This window comes from Pristis pectinata, chromosome 2 (genome assembly GCF_009764475.1).
Source record: "Pristis pectinata isolate sPriPec2 chromosome 2, sPriPec2.1.pri, whole genome shotgun sequence".
NCBI classification, from domain to species: domain Eukaryota; kingdom Metazoa; phylum Chordata; class Chondrichthyes; order Rhinopristiformes; family Pristidae; genus Pristis; species Pristis pectinata.
This window is the reverse complement of record NC_067406.1, coordinates 109,299,166-109,322,608: the sequence shown is the minus strand read 5'-3', so window position 1 is coordinate 109,322,608 and position 23,443 is coordinate 109,299,166. Positions and strand designations below refer to the sequence as shown.

The 23,443-nt window shown below is 40.9% G+C and overlaps 1 protein-coding gene across 3 annotated transcripts in view; it reads left to right on the top strand.

The window, feature by feature from the left end:
- The window catches only part of LOC127566546 (neuropeptide Y receptor type 1-like), a 35,571-nt gene extending 16,187 nt beyond the window's left edge, over positions 1-19,384 (top strand). For all 3 annotated transcript variants that reach the window (XM_052008976.1, XM_052008968.1, XM_052008961.1), the window contains one exon: positions 10,013-19,384. In XM_052008976.1, coding sequence (XP_051864936.1) covers positions 10,013-10,429 — 417 coding nt within the window. In that variant the 3' untranslated portion in view covers positions 10,430-19,384. The remainder of the gene's footprint in view (positions 1-10,012) is intronic.
- The last annotated feature ends 4,059 nt before the right edge of the window (positions 19,385-23,443 follow it).

Below are 23,443 nucleotides of genomic sequence, written 5' to 3'. Positions count from 1 at the left end.
ACAAGCACAAGCACACTTGTGGGAGGAAACGGGAATATGCAGAGGAAACCCACGTGGTATTCCTGCACCTTGGAATATGCCAGTCAGCAGCAGTTTCTTGTGGAAAGACCAACAAGTTTCAGGCAGACAAATGGTTGTCTTCCACCGAGTTGATGATCTTCCAGCAGGAGTTGGTGTTTGTCTCATTATGTGTCCCTGAGAATGCCAGGAGTGCACAGAGCCCTCTGTTACGCAGCTGCTCGGGATGAACCTCAATAAAGATCACTGAATCCCCTTCCAGATTTTTTTGACAAGCACAGTCCACAAGTTCTTGAATGGTCATCTCACCTGCAGTGTGCAGTGACTTGTAGATTCTGCCTCTTCATGAAGGCTCTGATGAGGAGGGCCCTTCTCACCACCAGGCAAACAAGGTCTTGGTGCTTTCTTGAGAGTCCTAGTGGCGAGGCATTTTGCCAAATGACTTTGACAGTCTGCATGGGGAAACAATCTCACATGTCTCATTACCCCGGGAGGTCTCCAGGACATTCCATGTAGACCACTCCAGATTGACTTGTCATCAGAATTGTTTTTTTCACAGAAACTTTTCTATGAGGGACAGTTGATTCAACAAGGTCCAACAAAATGATACATTCCACAGTGCAATGAGGCCAGGCCCGCCTGTTGCAATACCAGGTCCAGTAGCATCTCAGCGCATGGTGACACTTGGTGTTTGCATGCACAGGTCCATGCACAACTTGATGTGGCTACATACAAAGGTGGACATCAAGATGAAGACTACATTGGGTATGTTTCTCCTCACTTTCTCTGAAGACTCATACATCATGTCCTTAAGGACACAATCCATTTCTAAAATCTAGGTGAAATGGAAGATTTGGGTGACTACCACTGGGTTTGGGCCAATGTCACCGAGAGCACCTCACATCTGATGACCAGGTTCTTGCCCACCATTGAGCAGGAGCACATTTCCCACATTCCTAACTTCTCATTCACTTAGACCATCTGTGACATCCATTTCTTGCCACATGCCCTGGTTCCTCCGAACCAGATCCCCAGCACCTTCAGCCAATCGGAACTGATGCTTAAGGGAACAAGGAATCAATTGGACCAGTTGTCAAAGGACATGGATTCACTTTTGCTGGGACTGACTCTGGTCCCCAAGGTCAGTCCAAACTGATCACAAATATTGATCAATTTGTGGACCAACCACAGGTCTGTGCAGAAGATACTGATGTTGTCCGTGTGGATGGAGGCTTTGGCTTGGGTGCCTCCACTCCCTGGGATTGTCACCCCTCTTACCCCCGTGTCCTTTCTGATTGCTTTGGCAAAAGGTTCAATACACAACACACAAACCAGACGGAGAGAGGGCAGCCTTGCCTGGCTCCAGGTTTGATGGGGAATTTTTGTGTTTCCCACCTGTTACCTGGACTGCATTACTGATATCAGTGTAGAGCAGTTGAATCCAATTCCTGATTTCCGCTCCCCCCCCCCCCCACCCAATGACCAACACAGCCCATTATGGAGAGCGTGTCCATCTTGTAAGTGTGCGATCTTTGTCAAAGACCTTCTCCTGGTCCAAGGTGACTAGGCATGCCTACTCTATCCTGCACATAGTCGATCGTAATCTTGAGCAGTCTCGGCTGTCAGAGACCTTCCTGCTGGGTGTGGCACAGTCACCATCTTCTGCTCAGACCCACACTCAGTCTGCAGTTCGACTGGCATCTGCGACTGGTTTGAACTGCCCTTGGGGGCCAGAATTAATTGCTGGCAAGAGAGTAAAGTCTTACCAGAGCAGACGCAGCTTGAGTGGCGATAATCTAGAACAGGATCTTGTAATCCACATTCAGCAGTAAATTTCTGATGACCTCCATCTCTCATTCCTGCTTGTTGATGAGGGTGGATTCTGACATAATACCAGCCAGGAACAGTGTTGTATACCTGCAGCAGGTCTGGGCCTATCCATTTCCATAGAGCCAAGTACAACCTGGGTGGTAAGCCATTGGTTCCAGCAGTTTTACTTGCCTCAAAGGAATGGATAGAGTTTGTTAGCTCATCCAGAGACAATAGCTGGTCCAGACTGTCCTGCTTGCTCTTGCCTGAAACCTTCGAGACAGAGGACAGGAGGTTCTGGGAGGCTGTGCTATCTATAGCCTTCCTGTTATACAGACTGGCAAAGAAGGATTTGTCCAGCTGCCTACACATTACTGAGCCATCTTCTTCCTTAAGGCTCCTGATCGCAGAGAAATACGCCCACCCCGTGAACCTTTTGAAAGAAGTGTGCGTGTCTTATCCTGCTCCATGGAGTAGACTTGGGATCAGAAGGTGATCTTGGAGGACTCCAGGACAAAGAGTGAGGTTTGCCAGCTCTTTACCTCTTGGTAGCCCTCCTCCACATCTACCCCCTCGATTGCGGCAGGAGCAGATTCTGCACGCTTCCCTGGAGTTGATGCACTTCCCTCTGACTCTTGTTTTCGGAACACCTTTGCGGATGAGGAACCTCTTGACATCAGATGGCAGGAGGCAGTGCTCAGAAAAGAACGCCAATGTGATCTCAGTAGAACATACAACATAAAACAGTACAGAACTGGAACAGATCCACAATGTTGTGCCAAACTAATTAAACTAGTAATTAAACGCCTAACTAAACTAATCCCTTACACAATGTCCCTATCCCTCTGTCCTCTGCACATTCATGAGCCTGTCTAAGAACTTCTTAAATGCCTCTATCATTTTTGTCTCCACTATCAACCTTGGCAGAGCATTCCAGGCATCCACCACTGTGTAAAACAAAACTTGCCCTGCTCATCTCCATTGAATTTACCCCCTCTCACCTTAAAGGTGTGCCCTCTAGAATTAGACATTTTGACCCTGTGAGAAGGACACCGGCTGTCTATCTATGCCTCTCATAATCTTAAAAACTTCTATCAGGTCTCCCCTGAGTCTCTGCCACTCCAGAGAAAACAACCCAAGTTTGTCCAACCTCTCCTTATAGCACATGCCCTCTAATCCAGGCATCATTCTGGTAAAACTCTTCTGCACCATCTGCAAAGCCTCCACATCCTTCCTATAATGGGGCAACCAGAATTGAATGCAAAACTCCAGATGAGGCCTAACCTGAGTTTTATAAAGCTGCAACATAAATAGATCTGACTACAAGTGCTTGGGATACAAAGAGGAAGTCTAACTGGAACCAGATTGGGCCATCTGGCCTCGACCAGGTGTACTGCCTCACCTGTAGGGTTGCAGAAGACATTCTAGCACTTCCATTAGAACTCTGGAGCTGATGTCTAGTTTACTGTCAGCCCTGCTGGATCATGCAATTGACGTCACCGGCTAGAACAACTAATCTGGATATAACCAGCAGTGGTGGGATTGCTGTAGATCAGCCATCCTTTCATTCTTCAGAGGTGTGGCATACACACGTAAGTTGGAGTGGAGCATCTCTATACATCTGCAATGCGGAGATACAATCACGAAGAAGGCATGCCAGTGCCTCTGCTTTCTTAGAAGCCTAGGGAGATTTAGCATGTCACCAAATACTCTAACAAACTTCTACAAATGCGCTCTTGAAAGTATCCTGACTGGTTGCATCATGGCCTGGTATGGCAATTCCAAAGCACAGGAACGCAAGAGGCCGCAGAGAGGAGTGGACCTAGCCTGGTCCATCATGGGCACAGCTCTCCCCACCATTGATAGCATCTATAGGAGGTGCCGCCTCAAGAAGGTGGCATCTATCATCAAGGATCCCCACCGTCCTGCCCTCTTCGCGCTGCTACCATCAAGTATGAGGTACAGAAGCATGATGTTCAGGAACAACTTTCTTACAATCATCAGGTTGTTGAACCACCCTAATCCTACTTCAGTAACAGAACACCAAGGACCATCTCTTGCACCACTATTGACTTGTCTCTGATTGTGTTGATCTGCACTATTGTCTTGTTTTCCACAGTCCTTTTTTCCCTCTTCATTGTCTTGTATAATCTAAGTATAATTTATGTTCTGTGTGTTGTCTGAACCTATGTGCCTGTGATGCTGCTGGAAGCAAATTTTTCGTTGTACCTGTACCTCACCATACTTGAGCACATGACAATAAACTTGACTTGACTTGAGATGGCTGCCAGCCATCCCTTTGACTTCAGTATGGTGAGAAACACTATGATGCTGGAGGAACTCAGCAAGCCATGCAGCATCTGTGGAGTTCCTCCTGCTGAGTTCCTCCAGCATCATAGTGTTTTTCATTGAGATTCCAGCATCTGCAGTCCTTTGCTTCTTCAGTATGGTGAGGTTGCTTCCCTGCAGCAGAATATCCAGACCCAGGGAATGGCAATCATTACCTTCCCGATGACAGTGATTGCCCACAGGACCAACATCGTGACCACTGCTGATAGTTGCAGAAGTGCAGTAAGCCGTACTCCTGCAGAAACAGCAGGTTGGACTTGACCTTGGCAAATTATCCCAAGGTTGCTACACATCACACTGCGTATGTTAATCAATGTGAACTTTAAACCCATTATTTTATTTCTTTTGTGATTTTAATTTTTATCTGTCTTTGCTTCACAGAAGGAATCCTCATCTTCCACCCCTCTAGTTTCCACATTCAACAGATCATTCTCTCTAAGATCCCACTGCCAGGCACTTCTTCCCCCTCCTCCCCTCTCAGCACCTTGCAGGGGCCGTTCTCTTCTTGACTCTCTGGTCCACTCTTCTTTTCCCACCAACCACTCCCCTTCTTACAGCGATCTGCATCTCCCCGTTGCCTGTCACTTCTACTGCCCCTCCCACTCCATCACTGATATGTCAGTCCTCGGCCTCCTCCACTGCCAGGAGAAGTCCAAACGCAAACTGGAGGAACAACATCTCATTTTCTGTCTTGGGACCTTACAGCCTAACAGGATGAACATCGAATTCTCCCACTTTTAGTAAACCAACATCTCCCCCCCCCCCCCCCGCACCCCCACCACGCCTCTTCTTTTCTTCCTTTTCCTAGCCTGTCTCTTTTTCTCCTCAGCATTTTGTTTCTCTCTCCTTTTCCTCTTCTCCCCTCCCCCCATGCCGCCTGCCTCCATACCTTAGACGCATCCCCCACTGGATCTGCTCTCCCCTTCTCCCCCCGCACCAACCTATCACTATCTCTTACCTGCATCTACCTATCACCACCCTGTTCCCATTCCACCTCCCCTCTTTTGTCCACCTATCACTGCTCTGTTTTCCCCCCTATACATTGGACTTCCCCTTTTCCTATCTTCAGTCATGAAGAAGGCTCCTGACCCGAAACGTTGACCATCTGCTTTTCTCCACGGATGCTGCCTGGCCTGCTGAGTTCCTTCCGCATCTTGTTTTTCCAGCACGTTCCCTTGCATCCGCAGTACATCACTTGTCCTCTCACCTCTTCCCTTCCCGCCATCTAGGGACTCAAACTGTCTTTCCAGGTGAAGCAGTGATTCACTTGCACTCCTTCCAATCTAGTGTACTGTATTCAGTGTGTACTGTAATGCAGTCTACAGCGTGGTTTCCTCTACGCTGGAGAAACAAACAAAAGGCAAGGAAATTACAAAATCTTCATTGGTTAGCTTCAGCTGGAGAGCTGTGCCAATTCAGGAACCACACATTAGGATGGATATTTAGACAATGTACAGGAGATTTATCATATGGCGTCATGGATGAGGGGCTTCAGAGAGAGACCAGAGAAGACAGAACTGTTTTTCCTAGAGCAGAGAAGTTTGAGAGAGGGTTTGATATGGGTGCTTAAAACCATGAAGAATTTTGATAATTAAGAAGAAACTGGCCCTATTGGAAATAGGATAAGGAGAGACCTGAGGATTTCTTTTTGACTTCGTGAGCTATAACTTTTTTAATGGCAGATTTAATAGTAACTTTCAAAGTGTAATTAGCTGAATATTGGTGGAGGTGAAAATCACAGAGGGAACTCATTAGATAGCACTTTCAAAAAGCTAGCAAAAGCATGAAGGTAAGAATGGACTCTTACTGCAGGATCCTAAGGCTTGATTTTCTCTACCACAGACCAGAAGACCATTAGACATAGGAGCAGAATTAGGCCATTCGGCCCATCGAGTCTGCTCCACTGTTTGATCATGGCTGATTTATTTTTCCGTCTCAACCCCATTCTCCTGCCTTCTCCTCGTAACCTTTGATGCCCTTATTAATAAAGAACCTATCAATCTCCGCTTTAAATATACCCAATGACTTGGCCTCCACAGCCATCTGTGGCAATGAATTCCACAGATTCACCAACATATGGCTAAAGAAATTCCTGCTCATCTCTGTTCTGAAGGGACATCCTTCTATTCTGAGGCTGTGCCCTGTGGTCCTAGACTCTCCCACTACTGGAAACATCCAGACCTTTCAATATTCGGTAGATTTCAATGAGATCCCCTCTCATCCTTCTAAGCTCCAGCAAGTACAGGCCCAGAGCCATCAAATACTCCTCATACATTAATCTTTTCATTCCCAGGATAATTCTTGTAAACCTCCTCTGGACCCTTTCCAATGCCAGCACATCCTTCCCTCGATACGGAGCCCCAAAACTGCTCACAATACCCCAAATGTAGTCTGACCATTGCCTTATAAAGTCTCAGCATTACATCCCTGCTTTTATATTCTAGTCCTCTCGAAATGAATGCTAACATTGCATTTGCCTTCCTTGATACCAACTCAACCTGCAAGTTAATCTTTAGGGAATCCTGCACTAGGACTCCCAAGTCCCTTTGCACCTCCGATTTCTGAATTCGCTCCCCGCTTAGAAAATAGTCTATGCCTTTATTCCTTCCATCAAAGTGCAAGACCATATACTTCCCTACGCTGTATTCCATCTGCCACTTCTTTGCCCATTCTCCCAACCTGTCCAAATCCTTCTGCAGACTCCCTGTTTCCTCAACACCACCTGCCCCTCCACCTATCTTTGTGGCAAACTTGGTCACAAAGCCATCAATTCCATCATCCAGATCATTAACATATAATGCGAAAAGTAGCGGTTCCAACCCCGACCCCTGCGGAGCACCACTAATCACCGGCAGCCAACCAGAAAAGGCTCCCTTTATTCCCACTCTTTGCTTTCTGCCAGTCAGCCAATCTTCTATTCAAGCTAGTATCTTTCCTGTAATACCATGGGCTCCTATCTTGTTTAGCAGCCTCATGTGTGGCAACTTGTCAAAGGCCTTCTGAAAATCCAAGTAAACAACATCCACTAACTCTCCTTCGTCTATCCTGCCTGTTACTTCCTCAGAGAGTTCCAACAGATTTGTTAGGCAAGATCTCCCCTTAAGGAAACCATGTTGACTTCGGCCTGTTTTATCATGTTCTTCTAATAACCCTGACACCTGATCCTTAATAATGGACTCTAACATCTTACCAACCACTAAAGTCAAGCTAACTGGCCTATAGTTTCCTGTCTTTTGCCTCCCTCCCTTCTTAAAGAGCAGAGTGACACTTGCGATTTTCCATTCCTCTGGAACCATTCCTGACTCTAGTGATTCTTGAAAGATCGCCACTAATGCCTCCACAATCTCTTCAGCTACCTCTTTCAGAACGCTGACTAAACTATTCCTGATGGGAACTTATAGCAGGAATTACTCGAAGTTGAGTAAATAAAATATTTTGAATAAAATGAACAAGAAAATCATTGATATTTTTGCAGTGTTTCCAAAATATCCCACTGAATTAAAATAAATCATTTTTAATTGGTTAATGTTTAAGCTTCATTGTAAATTTGTTTAAATTTCAGATGACAACTCATGTAGGAAGTGTGAAAAGCAGAACAAAACTGAGAATTGATTGTTGAGAATGAGAAAACTGTCAAATCACTGAATCTCCTGACAATTAGTGTTCGTGAGTCTGACAGCATTGAAGGAGGAGAGCAAAGATTAGAAGAAAGGGAACAGGAGAACACTGAAAGAGAAATAATGGCATTGAAAAAGGAGAGCAGAGTGACCAATGGGCACCTTGGCCTAAGACAAGTTACAAATTCTACCCATTCAGACGTTATGAGTCGACAGAGATCTTAAGGAAAACAGTCTTGTGTGTTATTTTGTGCCCAGTTCCAGCTTTCTTGACTGTTTGATGGTGACATGGAAGTTCCCATTAGTAACATGATACAGTATGAAACTGAAAAGAGGTAAACAATTGAGTAGGTCATATCAGGAGAAAACAAAAGGAAATGCAAAAGGAATAAGAATTTTACTGCTCATTGTTAGCAAATTCACAATTGTGTTTGTGAAGCTTTTGTCTGTCATTTCTGGTGATACTGTAAAGCTGGTTTAAGAATTATTAGAGGGTTTCATTAGAAGTAGTGAAGAAGTAAATGAAGAATACAATGATATTGTTGCTCCCTGTAGAGATCTTACACCACAGAGAGTTACATAGCAATGACAAGGAAATAAAAATAGTAAAAGCTATGTACAGGAAAGGGGAAGGCTTGGCACTTTTCTAATTTAAACACTCACTAATTTCAACTGATTTTTCCATAAAACTTTTTATGCATATGATATTTTAAAATACTATGAATAACAGGACATATAAGGATGTTTCCAAGACAGCAGACTGATCTGGTTCAACTAATATGGTAAACAGCGAGAATTATTATAATTTAAGTAAATTGTAGCTTTGAGATCACTTAAAGATATTCTATTTTAAATCGAATTCACTGATAAATCCTCTATAGTGTTGTGCAATGAGCCTTACTCCTTTTAAAATTAGCTAATGCATTTTAGAGAGCACTGTTAAGGATTTGATTGTTAATAACCTCTGGTATAACTTTGTAGCTTGGAAGAATAACTAATGTCATAAGTTTGTGTCTTCTTTTTTCACTACCTATACTTTCCTCTGCATTCCCTGTGCAGGACTTGATTCCTTTGTGAATATGATTCAAGAGGGGCCAGATTGTTACTGACACCTTGCCCAGGTTCCCATTATAGTATGCAGTGCTACAAATAAATAGAAAAACTAGCAGAATGTTGTCATTCATTGCTAGGGGAATTGAATATAAAGGTAGGAAGGCAATATTCCAGTTGTCTAAAGGAACTGGTGAGATCACATCTGGCCCGTTGTGTACCATATTAGTTTCTTTATTCAAGGAAGGATATTAATGTATGTTGAAAACAGTTCAGAGAATGTTTAATGGGTTAATACCTGGAATGTACAATTCATCTTCTGAGGAAAGTTTGGGCAGGCTAGACTTGATTCTGCTGGATTTTAGAAGAGTCAGAAGGAATGCGATTGAAACATGCAAGAGGGGTTTGACAGGGTGGATGTGGAGAATCTATTTCCTGTTGTGTGAGAATTTAGAACTAGTGGTCACCATTTAAAAATATGGGCTCGTTCACTTAATATAAGGTAATTTTCTTTTCCTCTCAGAGGAATATGGGTCATTACATCTCTCTTCCTCAAAGGATGATGGAAGCAGTGCCTTTGAATACTTTTAAGGTGGAGGTAGATAGGTAGTTGAAAAGCAAGGGGGTGAAAAGTTACCATGGGTATATGGGGATGCAGAGTTGAGGTTACAATCAGGTCAGCTATGATCTCATTAAAAGGTAGAGCAGGCTTGAGAGGCCAAGTGACCTACTCCTGCTCCTGATTCTTGATATGTTGGCATAGACAATGACCTCTCTCAAGCAGTTCAAACAGTAGGCCGTCGCTACTGAGCCTTACCTTGCCACCTTCGAATAGAATAGATGGTTGGATAGGAATTGGGAGCCAAAACCTTGGATTTGCTGCATAAGCCAGGTTGCTGAAGCTATTTGAGCATTCCTTCCACCATGCTGGCAGGGATCAGCCAATTCAACTGAGACTGTAGGACGAATCTGTGCATTTCCTGGACTGCAGGACATAGCTTATAGTTCATTAGTCTGCTGAGTGCTTAGGGAGTCATGTGATTGCTGCCAGCTTAGAGAAAAAATAGTACCTAATTTCCAGAAAAGAATATTTCTTAGAAATGTGATAGAAATGTGCTTTAATATCTAAATGTAAGTTATTAAAAATAATCTTGTTTTGTCTTTAAAAGATATATGTACGCCTGAGGAGGAGAAACAACATGATGGACAAGATGAGAGAGAATAAATACAGGGCAGATGAGAACAGAAGGATCAACGTTATGCTTATCTCTATTGTAGTTGCTTTTGCAGTTTGCTGGCTACCTCTTAACATCTTCAATGCTGTTTTTGATTGGAACTATGAGGCCATTAATAATTGCCATCACAATCTGGTTTTCTCCATATGTCATCTGACAGCAATGCTCTCAACCTGCACAAACCCCATTTTTTATGGATTCCTCAATAAGAACTTTCAGAGGGACTTACGATCAATTCTCCATTACTGTAAATGCAGCCCCAGAGAGGAGGACTATGAAGCTATTGCCATGTCAACCATGCAGACTGAGATTTCCAAGAGCTCTTTGAAACAGACCACACAAATTGCTTGAGATTTGTTGATTCCAAAATATTGCTTGAGCAGTATGAACAGTAATTGGTGCCCTGACCTATACTATTGAATGTCACTAAGGATTATTCTACCTAAAAGTAGCAAAAAGTCTACTCAACATCTTAAATAAGTTCATGAACTTTATATTTTACCTATTAAACAGAAGATTCCTCACAACTTATTTTTTGGTCTATACTGCATAATGGATAAAATTTACATTATTTTGAAGAAGACTTTGCTAAAATAGCTAGAGATCAGAAACTTTACAACACGAAATCTATAACTTCTCTTTATGTGTTCTTGAAGACATGGGTAAGGCCACATTTCATTACCAAACCTGTAACCATGTTCAGATTATATTCTGTTAGCATGCATTTTGTTTTCAAAACCTTTGGATGTATTAACAAAAATAGTTGTCTATAGCAATGCCTGTCATGGAAGAAGTGAAGCCGAAGGTTTTAGCTTTCTTCTCAAGATGAAGGGAAAATCGAAGGACCAGCTACCTCATTCTATTGCCACTTGCCTCCCAGTTGCAGAGAAATGGATGGGTAGTGTTATTTCTCTTGGGCAGACAATAGTCAATGACAGAAGGACATGTAAATAAGAAAGTCATTGATTTTGAGAAACTGTTTCATTTCACAAAAAAAATACAGGTTTGATTTTACAAGTTCACTCCCATTACGTACAAAGCAAAATCTGCAGCAGATACTTTGAACCAAAAAAATTAGGTGTGATAACAATATTATCTTTGGGTTATTCTGATAAATTGTATAATTATAATACCAGTATTGTTCCATTATTGTATATTTGATGCAAGACAATGTTTGGAAAGAAGAACTCTATCAGCATTAACAAGCATATTTTTCAAAATGAGCTACTTAATAAGAAATGTTTACCATTGCCAGAACAAACAATTTATTAACATTTAAAATGAATCAAAACAAAACTTACTGATACCTACTTTTGACAGTGAAATGCTGTCAAATCATTATGCAGGTGAAGTTTATTAATTTAGATTTATGTACTGTTACATGACCTTTGAATGGGTTATTTTACAATCTCAGCTTGGTGGGAAGTGCTTGACATACTTAGGCTGTGCATGCCTGATGGGTAAAGCTGTGCAGGAATTAGTATTGTTTGAGGGTACAAATAACAAGAAACATATGCTATTTCGCAAATGTATAGTTATCTTCAAAAATGTCACAGTGAAAACATTTACTGTCACTGGACCTATACCGATCAGCATGGTTTCACGTCTGATCCTTTGTACTGTGTCAGCTTATCTCATTCAGAGCACAGGTAAAAGCACTCTGGGTCAAAGATGGGAAAATCATACAGGTTTCAAAAAATGCTTCATTTGGGGTGTCCTAGGATTGCGAAAAGCATCATATTAATGTAAGTCTTTCTGTCTTTCCTCTTCCTGTGCAGAAAGTCTTTGTCTGTATTTTCAGTGGGAAGAGGATCACATTCATCCTTGATGTCCAATGTGGTGTAGGTTAATTAAATTCACTGTGTCTGAATGGTGAATAGTGGCAATTATGGTACGGGAGTGCAAATGCTCTGGTGGACTAATCTACATGAATCCATGGCTTTGTGGTCTATTGATATTACCTGTCTCTGTGATAGTTTAGGTTTTTGTTGTAAATAACAGTTGGTGATTCATGTGGTGATATGTGTATATGTGTGTGAGTGTGTGCACACGTGTGCATGTATCTATGTGTGTATGCTTGTGGGTATGTGTGCATGTGTACATTATACAGAATCCTCAAAACTGTTGACTCCCTTCTTGAGATCCACAAATTCAAGAGAGGAAGAAACCTCAATTGGGGAAGAACAGAATAAAATCAAACAGAACTAAATGTAACAGGTTTTGCTAAAATTCAAAAACGCTACTGGCTTTGCTATGTCCTCAGTTTAATGAAATAAAAACAAATGCAAGCTTGATCCAAAATCTCTGAATGTTAACTTGGGTCAGTTGGTAATGACGAGGAATATGAGGTAGAATGTTGTGGCCTCAATACTCACTCCTTGCTGTAAGGATATAACTAACTTTAGTGCAATACTAAGGAGATTCTGCATTTTAGGAAATGGTCTTTGAATGAGAAACTAGGGCATTCAAGGTTCCAGCACCACTGAAGAATGTCAAAGAGTCCTGTCACTATCCAGGTCAATAATCCTTCCTCAGCCTACAAAACCAAAAAGAGATACATTTATAATTCATCGTGTTGTTGATTGTGGGACTATGCTCTGTGCAAAATGGTTGCCACCATGATCTAAGTAATAATTGAAACAGTAATGTATTGTAGGAGAAATGCTTTGGGAATGAGGTGATCAAACACCAAATAAATGTAAACCTTTCTATAAGTGATAATATATAGCAGAACTGAATAATTTTATATTGAAGACATCCTGCAAAATTTCAGTGAGGTTCTCTGAAATAGGTAAAACTAATATGAATTGAGTGGTTTTACATGCCAGTTATTTTTCAGTAGTTGAATGTACATTGTATTGAAGCAGCATTTTATAGAAGAAACTCCATTATCCAGTATAAATTAGGACAGTATAAATTAGCAAGAGCTCTATATTTCACTTTTGCAAACTGTTATAATTAATGGAATGAAGGCAAGGACAATATAACTAAACATCAGTTGAGATAAAAATTACTTGGACTGTAAGGCTAATTTAATTCAGCTAGAAGATCAGCGCTAGTGAGCTGTGCAATTAAGCAATGTCTGGCATAAAGTAGATTTCCAGTGGATAATTGGGAATGTGGATGATTGAACCTCACATAATCTGTGGTGTTGGTTGAGGAAGGATTCCTCTGATCCCCCTTTTTCAAGAAACACATACATCTAATAGTAAACTGAAAAAAAATTGAGGGCATTCTGTCATCATCATTTTTTTCTGTCAGACACTGAAAATCTTTGTTTGAACACTGTTGTACTCGGTCTTTCCCAAAATGTGTACATGGACATGGATTAGTGATCCAATTCTTGAACTCATTGAAGCCACCACGACAAATTGGAGCAGACTAATTTCATCTTAAAGTAAAACTGCACACTTAAAAATAGCTGAATGGAGAGCAGCAGACACAAAATGCTGGAGGAACTCAGCAGGTCAGGCAGCATCTATGGAGGGCAATAAACATTCGACGTTTCGGGTCGAGACCATCCAGCATTTTGTGTGTGTTGCTCCAGCATCTGCAGAATCTCTTGTGTCTCTGAATGGAGAGCAGAGCTTTATCAGTGTGTGAACACATTTATGGAATACCCTGATCACTGACTTGCATTGCTTTTAAGAGGAGATGCTATTGACAAGAAATTTTTGCATGCCTTGCTAAGGATGCCCATGAACAAACACTGCTTTGCAATTTTGGGAATCAAATTGGATAACATTCCAAAGTACGTGCAGGGACTGTGTTGTGCAATTATCCCAGTCATAGAGTCATACAGCATGGATACAGGCCCTTCAGCCCAACAAGTCCATGCCGACCATGTTGCCCACCCAGCTAGTCCCAATTTCTTGCATTCAGCCCATATCCCCACCCCTGCACATACCTATCCAAGTGCTTCTTAAGTGATACTATTGTACCTGCCTCAACCACTTCCTCTGGCAGCTTGTTCCATATACTCACCGCCTGTGTGAAAAATTTGCCCCCTTCAGATCCCTTTTAAATCTTTCTACTCTCACCCTAAACCTATGCCCCCTAGTTTTGGAATCCCCTACCCTGGGGAAATGACTGCTGCCATCCACCTTATCTATGCCTCTCATGATTTTATAAACCTCTGTGAGGTCAGCCCTCATCTTCCAATGTTCCAAGGAATAAAGACCTAGCCTGGCCAACCTATCCCAATAGCTTAGGCCCTCTGGTCCTGGCAACATCCCCGTAAGACTGCACTCTTTCGAGTTTAACCACATCTTTCTTATAACAGGTGACCAAAACTGTGCACAGTACTCAGTGTGGCCTCACCAACTTATACAACTGCAGCATAGTGTCCCAACTCCTACACTCATAAGGTCAGCGTGCTAACTGCCTTTTTCACCACCCTGTCTACCTGTGATGCCGCTTTCAACAAACTATGCACATGTACTCCTAGATCCCTCTGTTCCACTACACTCCCTAATGCCCTACCATTCATTGTATAAGTCCTACACTGGTTTGACTTGCCAAAATGCATCACCTCATACATCTGTATTAAAATCCATTTGCCACTCTCAGACCATTTCCCTAACTGATTTAGATCCCCCTTTAATCTACAAGAACTTTCTTCATGATCAGCACCTCCTAATTTTGTGTCATCCGCAAAATTACTGATCAAACCTTGTTTGTAAACATCCAAATTGTTTACAAAAATAATGAATAACAAGGGTCCCAACACTGACCCCTGCGACACACCACTAATCACTGGCCTCCATTCTGAGAAACAACCTTCAACCATCACCCTCTGTTTCCTACCTCTAAGCTAATTTTGAATCCACCTAACTAGCTCTCCCTGGATTCCATGGGATCTAACCTTCCAGAGCAGCCTACCACACGGGACCTTGTTGAAGGCCTTGCTAAAGTCCAAATAGACAACATCCACTGCCCTACTCTCATCAACCTTTTTGGTTACCTCTGCTGAAAACTCTAAAAGGTTTGTCAAGCACGACTTTCCATGCATAAAGCTATGCTGACTCCTAATCAGACTCTGTCTATCCAAATGCTGGTATATCCTGTCCCTCAGAATTCCCTCCAGTAACTTCCCTACTACTGACGTAAGGCTGACTAGCTTGTCCTTGGTGCCTTTCTTGAACAATGGAATAACATTAACCACCTTCCAGTCTTTGGGGACTTCACCAGTGGCTAACGATGAAGCAAAAATCGCCATGAGGGCATCTGCAATTTCTCCTCTAGCCTCCCACAATTCAACACGGTGGAGTCAATGGCTGAAATTCATGTTGCCAGCTCAATGTAATGATTTCAGCACTGAGCTAGCACCAACTGCATTGTTGATAAGCAGTGGTCTGAACGCTGGTGCCAGCTTGCCTGTAGTAGAAGCCAAGCTGCATCTCTTAAAATGGAGGTGCTTCATGGCTGCAGCAAGTGGTGGAAGTCAACAATGAGGTAAGTGGAATTTAAGATAGATGGCACAACTGAGAATGAGCTTGTGGCTTTTGGATGTTGCACTGGCGGCCTTGGAGGAATTGAAATGGAAAGTGACACGGAATTAACATCTCAGGTCATCTTATTGCAGACTTTCAGCATCTACAGTATTTTGCATTTGGATCCTGTTTGTAGTGATACACCAATGGACTTTGAGCAACAGAGATCAGTTCAGGTTAGGGACAGGTGGTGCTCTCAATGCATGACAGGCGGTCAATAGTATCCTGCACTGTGGGCCTGCAATCCTTGCATGATTGCTTGCTCACTCCACCCCCTGCTCTGTGGTAAAGAGAATGCAATGTATTTGGCAATCTCAGAATAGAGAGTAAATGTGACTACCCAGCTACAAAAGTGTGTGGTAAAATGAGATATTTACTAGCCTGGGAGAAGAATAATGCATAAAAATTCATTGCCACCTGAAAGGTCACTGGCAAAGCCATCTGTCCTTCTTTGTAGTTGGAACTGCAATGGAGAATTTGGCATATCTCTGTGCAGATATCCTTACCGGTCTCATGCATTGCTCCTTACTAAACTTCAGGTGTAGGAACTGCTCCCTGAAAACCCTGGATGAAATGACCTCCTGTTGAGTGTCCATATCCTCCTTCTCCCTCTGCTAACATGTCATCTAGATTCTCCCTGTCATGCTGCATTCTTAGGAAAATCATCACCAAAAGATCCATATCCGGGTGCAACTGTTGATTTCAAGGACCTTGAAGTCAAAGCACAGTACTTCAGTGCTACCACTTCCTGAAAATATTAGCAACTTTAAGGCAATCTAAAAGCTCCAAACTGACTGAATTGAAGTGACGTACCGTGGAAGCCCGTGAGCAAATAGCCTGTAGTAATTCATAATTCCTTTAATTAGCATTGGTTGTGAAAGGGGGGAATCCTTTCTGCTGCTGGCCAATATTAACACATGGGTTATTGCATTGATGAACTCCTATCTTACAGTATTGGCATAAATCTGTCTTGTGCATTGATTAGTATCCTGGTTTACATACTCTGCAGACTTCCAGCAGATAACAGCATTGTGCATATTTCTCCTTTCTTGTACAAGTGTATACAGGTGAATCAGACACTGTATTGGAACAAATCAGAACTGTTGACACCCAGACAAGCCAGTGTATGGTGGAATTTTGTGGCCTGTGAGTCTTGTGTAATTGTAGCCTTTAAGATGATTTTTAAATGAAACTCCAGGTGAGACATTGACAAAAACATGAATTGTTCTCCTCTTCACAATGTACAAAATTGAGATTAACTTTTGCTAATTTGCAAATACATCAGAGTATGCTACCAATGACTTCTGAACTCCAGCCTGTAAACAGAGCAAAACAAAATGTTACATAAATTAATGTACTGAGTGGTTAGAGTAACAGATTTTATACAAGAGTTGTTAACATTTCCAATAGCAGTATAACAGAGAATGTAACTACCTAATATAAAGGACGGATTTCTTCAACATGAAACTGGACAACACAGCTCTAGAACTGTCTTTGTAATTGATTTTCATTGGTCCCCTATCATAAGTTCCCATCATTTTTCCAAACTTCTGATCTTAGCTTTTGCAAAAATGATTATTTAAAGTGTTGGTTAAAAAATCTTATTACTTTCTCTGGTGGACATGGAATTGTACTGTTTCTATATAACTCCAATTAATATTTCTCTATGAATGAAATTTTAAAAATAATCCTTTAATAGGTGGTAATGATTTATTGTGTAGATTATAGGCCATTCCACTTATTCCTTAATAACTAATTAATCCTAAAATATTGTGCCTTGATATAGTATATTGCAGTATATTGAAGTAAAGAAATGACATCAAATTAAAAGAAAACTTACACAATGTTGGAAAATTAGTGGTTGGCCAATAAAATAAGTCATCAAGGAACAAATAGATTATGAGGGTAAGCTAGCAAGAAATATAAAAACAATTCTACAAGCACTTAAAAAGGAAAAGAGTAACTAAGGCCAACACTGGTTCCTCAGCAGATGAGAATGGGGAATTAATAACAGGAAGTAGAGAAATGTCAGATATTTCAAACAAATGTTTTTTGAAAATTTCTGTAGAAGATCCAAGGTTCAAAGGAAGGGAGGAACTTCAAACAATCAGAATCACTAGTGAAAAGGTACAAGCTACTGGACTAAAGGCTGATGAGTCTCCCTGGACCTGATAATCTGTATCCTGGGGTCTTAAAAGTAGTCGTTGCAAATATAGTTATTGCATTGATTGAGATACAGCAGTGCATTGTAAAACTAGACATGTAGCAAGAAAGGAGGGAGACAGAAAGAAGGTTACCACATAGGTAAGAGCTCATGGCATGGGATTAATTTAGTAGCATGGTTGGAGAACTTACAAAATAACAGGAAACAGAGAGTTGGGATAAATGAATCATTTTCACTTTGACAAGCCGTAACTAGTGGGGTGTCATGGGGATTAATCTATACTTATTGACAGATGAAGGGATCAAATGTATGGTAGCCAAATCTGCTGAAGACGCAAAACAGGTAGAAATGCAATTTGTGAGGAGGATACAGTAAGTCTGCAAATGGATAAATACAGTTTACACAAGTGGGAAAAATTTAGTATTAATGTGGGGAATAATGAGGTTATCCACTTTGGTAGGAAGAATAGAAAAGGAGAATATTGCTTAAATGGAAAGAGACAATAGAATGCTGCTATACATGAGGATTTGGGTGCCCTGATACATGAAAAACAGTAAGCTATAATAGTGCAGCAAGTAATTAATAAGTCAAATCGGATGTTGGCTTTTATGGTTGAGTATAAAAGTGGGATAGTCTTACTACAACTGTACAGAGCATTGGTAAGACCATGCCTAGCACTTTGTGTATGTTTCTGGACTCCTTATTTAAGCAGGGGAATGCTAGGTTGATTCCTGGGATGAAGGGGTTGACTAAGGGAAGAAAGATTGAGTAGGTTGCACCTACACCATTTAGAGTTCAGAAGAATAGGAGGTAATCTTGTTGAACCATATAAGGTATGAAGTCGCTTGATAAGGATGTTTCCTCTGATGAAGAAATCTAGAACTGGGGGAGGGAGGGGGGCACAGTTTCAGAAGAAGGCACCACCCGCTGAACACGGGCTGAAGAGGAATTGCTCTCTACAGAGCGTTGTGAATATTTGGAATTCTCAATGTTTGGGAGCTGTGGAGGCAGTCATTGAATATACTCAAAGTCAAAGCAGATTTTCAGTCTTAGGTGGAGTCAGGGATTGTGAGAAAGAGGCAGGAAAGTGGAGCTGGGACTAATATCAGATTAGTCATGATCTTATTGAATGATGAAGCAGATTTGTGGAGCCAAATGACCTATTCCTATTTCTTGGATTTTTTTTGATCAACTAAAGGGTAACATTGACACAATGTATCAGAATTTAAACATCTTTCTTAAATAACCAACAGGGTAGAAACAATTTTAATTTTTCTTGTAATTCTTTTAACAGATGTTCAATGTTTTTATTTCAGATTTTAAAAATTGTACATTGAAGTATTTTTGCATCTGAACAAGACATTCATTCACATACAAAGAAATATGTATTTCTGCTCTATGTAAGCTGATGTATTTTGCGGAATGCACTAATATGCATACCTTTACCACCATCAGCCATTTTTGAACTCATGAATTCAGATTTGAAAATGTGCAGTGTAAAAAAACTTATAGACCCCAAGAATGGTAGCAAATCTGCATTAAATGTCCAACTGTTCTGTGAAAGAATATATTTGTGCAATTGAACATTTGTATTAAAATATTTGTTATTGATGTGATGTTCATTATTTACAAAAAAGATGAATTATTGGACCTTCACACATCATCATATGAATAAAATAAATTAAATTATCTTGTTTGTGTCTGTGCATGTAATGATTTTTTATATGTAATGAGTTTTACAATGATGAACTTCGCATCACTCAATGCAGAGAACTGCCATTTTTATTGCAATTTATCAAAGTAAACTATTAGCATAAACTTGCACAAAGAAATATCAAGGGGAAGAACACAGTTGCCTTGCAGATAAGTTTCAGTGAGTTTCAGAATGTGTTTACTTTGAACTAGGCAAAATGAATTATCTGTGCTCAGTGCCTGAATTAACAGGGAAACAAGTCTGCACACCACTTGCTGTTGTACTACAACCAAAGCCAACAATAATACTTGACAAGTATTTCTTCTTGATGTTACAACTCACCTGATAGCTTTGATGATATTTGATAAGTATCAATAATTCAGAAGAGGTATTACCATTGACCAGTTTGAAGCTTTTAATCCAAGGGCTGATTATCTGCTTCAGTTGCAATGCCAGAGAGCCTGATAAATATGGTGCACTAATGGCAGAGATGTAACATGTGATCTCTGTAAGGACAATTCATGCTTTGGATCTGGCGCATTTGATATGGGATACCTGGAGCTCAAGCAGCCCTTTAAATACTGCTGGGGAGGTTAAAACATATGTTATCACTTAACAAGCAGATAATGCAGGAATGATCTAAAAATATCCAGAAAGTTTCAAATTGACTTTAAAATGTTTAACAACTCTATCAAAGACAACTTTTCTGCGGGGTGGAGGAGTGGAGAAAGTGGGATATCATAGTCAAGGGAAGGCGAGCTCAATACAGGGACACAAATTGATTCTATTGACAGATGATGGAATGGCGCAGCATCTGATCCCCCTCTAATGATGGCTGGGGAAATAGATGTGTGTGAGCACAGGTTTATTTAGCATTCCAGGGTGCAATCCCATTCTCTAAAGGAAATGAGGACAAGTTGTAATATGGTATATAGTTGCACCAAAATGCAGAAAAAAGTAGAAGTTGGTATTGGTATATTATTGTCACATGTACCAAAATACAGTGAAAAGCTTTTGTTTGCGTGACATTCAGACAGATTATTCTATATATAATTACATCAAGGTGGAGTAAAGGAAAACAGAATGCAGAATATAGTGTTATAGTTACAGATGAAGTGCAGTGCAGGTAGACAAATAAAGTGCAAGGGCTACAACGAGGTAGATAGGGAGATCAAGAGTTCATCTTTCAGTGTATAAGTCCATTCAAGAGCCTTAAAACAGCTGGATTGAAGTTGCCCAGAATCAGAATCAGAATTATTATTACTGACATATGATGTGAGATTTGTTGTTTTGCAGCAGCAGTACAGTGCAAAGATATAAAGATCTATAAATCACAAAAAAATAAAGTGCAAAAAGAAGGAATAATGAGATAGTGCTCATGGACTGTTCAGAAATCTGATGGCGGAGGGGAAGAGGCTATTCCTGAATCATTGAGTTTGGGTCTTCAGGCTCCTGTACCTCCTCCCTGATGGTAGTAACGAGAAGAGGGCATGTCCCGGACGGTGAGGGTCCTTAATGATGGATGCCGCCTTCTTGAAGCACCACCTCTTGAAGATATCTTCAATGGTCGGGGAGGTTGTGCCAATAATGGAGCTGGCTGAGTCTATAACCCTCTGCAGCCTCTTGCGATCCTGTGCATTGGAGGCTCCATACCAATTAATCAGGATGCTCTCCACTGTACATCTATAGAAATTTGTAAGTGTCTTTGGTGACATACCAAATCTCCTCAAACTCCAAAGTAGAGCGGCTGGCGTGCCTTCTTCGGTTTCGGCCCAGGACAGATCCTCTGAGATGTTGACGCCCAGGAACTTGAAGCTGCTCTCCCTTTCCACCCTTGAGCTTTGAGCTACTGCAATAAGATTTCCACTGATATTGCATCCCAAAGTACTTTATTAAAAAATGTTAAGGCAAAAAAGATACAAAAAAGGACAGTCAAAGGTTTGTCAAAATATGAGGCTTTATTAATGTTTTGATTGCCATTGCAGATCGCATTTTTAATTTTGCACTCCTTTTTGGTTACTGCCCACAGCCACACATAGGGACTGGAATTCACACCGCTATTGTGTGTAACAGCTTGCACATGTGTACAAGAATTTGTGCAAGTCTCTTGTGGCATTTTAGAACCTGGGTACAAGTGCGTAAGAATTTCTAGCCCGATAAATTTCAATATGTGTGCTGGAAAGAACCTACCACTTTCAGTTACAGATATTTTTCTCATTACTGCTGACTAACATGAAGTCACGTTCGAACCAGAGTGAAATTGGAAAATTGAACCCATTTTGCTCCACACGGTATTGCTCATCCAGCCCACTTATTCTTACCAACTTTTTCTGTCTTTCTGGATCCTAATTACTAATGTCAAGTTCCTTGTTCTGCTGTCAATTCCCACAAGAACCTCACCCAACCTTACCAGTAACCACCTACAATCATACACCTCGGCATAACTATAATCTGGAATCCTAGTCAACCTTGATCACCATGATAACCTCTACTCCCTGGTATTTCTCAGCAGGTAGCAGAGCTTTCAGCAATTCCTTTATCAAGCTGCTTCTTCCCTATATTTAAAGTCTCAAGTCTCACCTTTTATTCTCTGCCAATTCTTCTAAACCCTTAACTATAATCTGACCCTTCTATCAAAAGGGTCATGGCATGTTATTATATTAAAGATAAATCCCAATGAATTATTGGTATTATTGGTTTATTATTGTCACGTACTGAGGTACAGTGAAAAGCTTGTCTTACAAGCTGATCGTACAGGTCAATTCATTACATAGTGCAGTTACATTGACTTAGTACAAAGTGCATTGATGTAGTACAGGTAAAAACAGTAACAGTACAGAGTAAAGTGTCACAGCTACAGAGAAAGTGCAGCGCAATAAGGTGCAAGGTCACAACAAGGTAAAGCTATCCTCTAAACATTCAAAGAAACATACATCAAGATGTATATTTTATTAAAAGAGACAGAAAGAGTCATAGTTATTACAGAAGGAGGCCACTCAGCCCACTAATTACATGCAAGTCTCTGCCAAGCATTCTACTCAGTACCATAACCCCATCTCATTCTAGTGGCCTTCTGAATTTATTCTCTCAAATCCCTTTCCAATTTTTTATTTGAAATAATAAATTGTCTCCATTTCCATCACCTTCATCAACAGTCAGTTACCATTCATTGCACAAGAAAATTCCTCCTCACATCTCCCCGTATGTTTGCTCTAAACTTTAAATCTGTGTCTCTACTCATTGTATCATCAGCAAATCGGAAGAAACTTTCTTGGTTTATCTTATCTACACTTGTCATAATCTTCTATGTCTCTATCAAATCTCTGCTCAATTTCTCAACCTAATCTCATGGCCAAAGTCCCTTATCCTTGAAATCATTCTGATAAATCTCCTCTGCACTCTGTCCTCAATATCTGTACTTATGAAAGCTCAAAATTGCATTTGCTTTTCTCACTACTTTCTCAATGCATGTCCCGCCACCTTCATCCACATGAACCCTCAGCATGCATTTCTCCATGTTAAATTCTACCTGTCACTTGTTTATTCATTTTGCTTGCCTCTCTGTGTCCTGGCAAATGTTACCATCCTCACTATTTGCCAGATCTCCATTTGGCATCATCAGCAAAATTTTGAAATTCTCTGTATTGCAGAATCTGAATCATCTACAAATATCAAAAAGGACACTGGTGTTTGCACTGACCTTTTGAGAATGTTGCTATCTTCAATTCTCCCAAATGAATAGTAACCATTTACTGTGACTCAATGATTGAAGTCCTACAGCCATTAAAAAAAATCTAAGCCTCATTTTTATTAACCAGCATTCTAGTTTTTTTTTAGCCTGAGTCTCATGACAAAAATTTATTATGCATGAATGCACAAGGCTTAATCAGTAAGTTTGTGGATGACATGAAATTAGGAGGTGTTGTTGATAGTGAAGAAGGTTATCGCAGATTACAAGGGGTTCTTGACCAGTTAGGGAAGTGGGCCAAAGAGTGGCAAATGGATTTCAATACAGA